The 3,700-nt window shown below is 62.5% G+C and overlaps 1 protein-coding gene across 1 annotated transcript in view; it reads right to left on the minus strand.

Annotated features, from left to right (window-relative positions):
* The window catches only part of Ell (elongation factor for RNA polymerase II), a 37,678-nt gene that overhangs the window by 15,597 nt on the left and 18,381 nt on the right, over positions 1-3,700 (minus strand). Inside the window, exon 2 of the mRNA XM_033759395.1 lies at positions 863-910. Within this exon, the coding sequence (XP_033615286.1) occupies positions 863-910 (48 nt within the window). The remainder of the gene's footprint in view (positions 1-862; positions 911-3,700) is intronic.

A 3,700-nucleotide genomic window follows, 5' to 3' on the forward strand; every position in this document is an offset into this window, starting at 1 on the left:
TGACCGCTAACCCCTAACCCCTAACCCAGAGGGCGTGTTCTAGGCTGCAGGGGAGGAGGAACAGGGCAGCCTGAGAGGAGGACGCGGGGCTCGGCGTCACTGCCAAGCTGAGCGACGCTTTGCTCCCAGGTTCAGCAGCTGCCCACACCAGGGGCTGAACGTTCCCAGGAGAGGGGCTCTGGGGCTCAGAGCCACCACACCAGGCCCACAGGGCCTCTGCACGTCCTGACAGCAGACTCGGGTCCTCACGCCCTGATCAGACACCTAGGACACACAGGAAAAGCAGGGACCAGCAGCACACCCCACGCGCCAGTGGGGGGCACTGGGCATGAGACCTGGGCAGGGGTGGTGGGCACCTCAGCCTCTCTCCTCCCCAGTGTTTCTCCCAGACCTCCGCGTCCAAGGGAACGCGTTAGCCCAGCCCAGTGGTGCACGCCTGCAAGCTTAGCACTCGGAGGCTGAGGCAGGAGGGCTGATGCCAGCCTGGGCAACTTAGCAATTAGCAGAGCTGGGGGTGTAGCTGGGCAAAGGCCCTGGCTTCCACATCAGGCTCTGTGAGCAGAATGGAGCCTATCTCAGGGGCAGGGAGGGCACTGCCTCTTTTGTCTTTCAGACGGGGCCTCCTAGCTTGGGTCCCCACAGCCCTTGGCCTCTGGGTGACAGGTATGGGCCTCCTCCGCCACCATGGCAGAGCCGCTCGCTGGCCCCAGCTCTGCTGACTGCGGAGGGGGGCATGTGATCCGGCCTGGCGGTCAAGCAGGCAGGAGCGGGTGTCTGAGGACCTGGGAAGGTGGACAGGGCAAGCACAGCCTCTGCTGCAGGGTCCCACAGCTCCAACACAACAGAGACAAAACCAACTCACCCCTTGGCTTCCTTGAAATCGGATCGATGGTCTCAGTGACACAGAATCCTACGATTAAACAGAATGGGAAAATGTCAACAGAGTGAGAAATCCAGGCAAACTTCCAAGCTACACATGGAGCAGGATGGGGACACTGTCTCCAGGGGAAGCAAGAAAACTGTGCATTAACCATGTGCCTAAACGCTTCAAGATGGATCACTGAAGGTGGGCTTTGAAGCATCAATAGGAGTTCCTATGAAAGACACAAGGCTGGGGTTTTATAAGGGGCAAAACCAGGGCCTCAAGCCAGGCATCCTTGATGGAGAGACTGGCAGTGGGCCTGGGACTTGGGTCAGAAGTCCAGGCCATGTCCTCAAGGCTGTCACTGGGCCAACTTCCATGCGAAGAAGGAATACGGGCAGAACTCAGCTGGGAACAGGCACAGCAGGAGGGGTGACCAGGCACACAGCCCCTTCAGTCCCCACGAAGCCAGCAGCCCGGCTGCCTCCTCCCTCACAAGCACCCTCCAGATGGCAGTTGGGCTGCAGGCATGGGGACAGGCGGGGGACAAGGCCGCAGCCACCACGCCTGCACCTGGGCAGGGCCACAGCCCCACCTGAGCCTTTCTCCCAGGCCGAGCCTGGCCGTGCTGCTGAGCAGAAGGATGGGTAAATGGACCCAGGCTCTGTTAATCTGAAGGGTTGGGATGGAACCCAGGCCTTTTAAAATTTTTTATCCTGAGACAGGGTCTCTCTAAATCACTGAGTTGCCCAGGCTAGGCTCGAACTCAAGAGCCTCCTGCCTCAGCCTTCCAAGTACTGGGATTGTAGGTGTGCGCCACCGCACCTGGCTGTTAGCCATTTTTAACACGTGAGCAAGAAGTGGGCAAAAGGAAACTGGCCAGGGACACAAGGTCCTAGGGCAGGAGACAGTAACACAGCAGTTCTGCCTGCTGTTACCCAGAGCCCGGGGAGAGGGCACGGCACTGGTCTCCCAGCCCAGGGAGCTGGGGTCTGACAGGAAGGCGGGCTCCTGATGTAGGAACAGCAGTTACGACGCCAGGGCACGGCTAGTGATGTCAAGGTGCGTCACGACCCGGTGTCCCCACACGGCCAAGCTGGGGCAGCCATGAGCAGGCACGGCCAAGAGGTGGGACAGAGCCAGGAGGCCAGCGTGCGGCAGGGACAGAACCTCCCACGGCTCCGGAAGCCTCCCTGTTCTCAGCCCCGAGGGTGTAGGCTGCGGAGAGCTGGCCTCAAGTGTCCCTCCCTGCACAGGCCGCGGCCTGCCGGTCCGCACATTGGTGGGGCTGTCCCCACACGTGCGTGCACATGCTCACACACACAGCTCACGTCCTGCACGCCGCCTATCCGCCCTCAGAGATGGTCGCCCTGGCCAGCCGCTGGCAGCAGACTGGGCACCACCTCGAAGACATGGGAACAAAGGGAGGGGCGTGGTGGGTGTCCCCGAACGCACTCGGTGACTGCAGCACTAGGCACCCACCCCACAAAGGCAGCCCTGTCTGCCGCACACCGTTCCTGGTGTGGAAGACGCCATTGCCGCGCCCAGGAGGAGGCCTGGCCGAGCCGGGTTACCCTGATGTCCCAGAGTCCAGGACACCCCGCCCCCCTGTCACCAACTCCCAGCTCAGAGGCCAGGCCAGCAGCGTTTAATGACGGCACAAAATCAAGGTCCCTGCAAAGTGGGAAAGTGGAGGTTCGAAAGCAGGCTTTCTGGAGAGCTCTACTGTGCGCTGAAAGGACTCCTGTGTGCTGGGCCGGGGATAGCAACCCTAGCACCTGACATTTAGCGGGCAGGGAGAGGGGTGTTTGCTGGGCATGGGCCCCTTTCTTCGAATGAAATAAAGTTTCTGTCGTCCTGAATAAAGCCCCCGGTGTAACTGTGCAGCTGCTGCTTGACTCTGCTTTGCGTGCGCTGTCACTTGTCACTGAGGACTCCCAGGGTGGAGCCGGCAGGGACACAGCCCGTCCTGCCCCAGCCCTGAGGGGTGCAGGGTCGTGACCTGAACAAGCCGGCTGCCTCCCCGCACGGCCAAGACCCGGGAGTCACAGACACGCCCACTGCCTTAGCACTGGCACCGGGCACGGTGCCTGGCACACAGCGGGCTCTTCTGTGTGGGGAGCTGTGCTGAGACCGAGCCCAGGGTCTTCGTGCTGAGCCGCAGCCGCAGCCACTGTCATTTTTTGAGTCACAGACTCACTAACTTGCTAGGTGGCCCAGGCTGGGCTCAGACCTGCAGTGCCCCTGCCTCAGCCTCCTGGGATGCTGGGATTGTGGGCGTGCACCACCAGCACACCCAGCTCCAGCCGTGGCTTTCTAGCAATGGACTTAGAGGCCCAGGCTGGAGGTGCCTAAGGGAAGGAAGCAACTGCAGGGCACCCCACCTGCAGGCTGGCTCCTGGGGGAAGCTCGCCGTTCACAGCTGGGGAGCACATGGGCACTGGAGGAAGACGAGGGGCTGGGATGCGCACCCCAGGCCCTGAGGAAGAGGGAAGCAGCTGGAAGCATCCAGGGGGGGCTTCTCTCAACTCCACTGCGGCGCGGGCTTTCAGGAGAAGGGGGACGAGGAGACCGAGCCCAGGACCAGGACGCGAGCGCGAAGAGGTGGAGGTGGTAGAGAGGCCGGGGAGCAGGGAGCGAGGGCTCTGCAGCAGCGGTCGGGACCCCTGGAGCTGGCGAGAGAGGCGAAGGGGCCGCGGAGCACAGCTCGGGTGGAGGTGGAATCGGCGGCCGGAGAAGCTGAGGGAGCGGTGCAGCCTGAGGTGGAGACAGGGACCACAGCGAGGGCGCCGCCAAGCGCTGCCACCTCCCCACACAACAGGGCTGGTCCCGTCACCG

The sequence above is a fragment of the Fukomys damarensis genome, unplaced genomic scaffold (assembly GCF_012274545.1).
Source record: "Fukomys damarensis isolate Sample0158 unplaced genomic scaffold, DMR_v1.0_HiC HiC_scaffold_37, whole genome shotgun sequence".
NCBI lineage: Eukaryota > Metazoa > Chordata > Mammalia > Rodentia > Bathyergidae > Fukomys > Fukomys damarensis.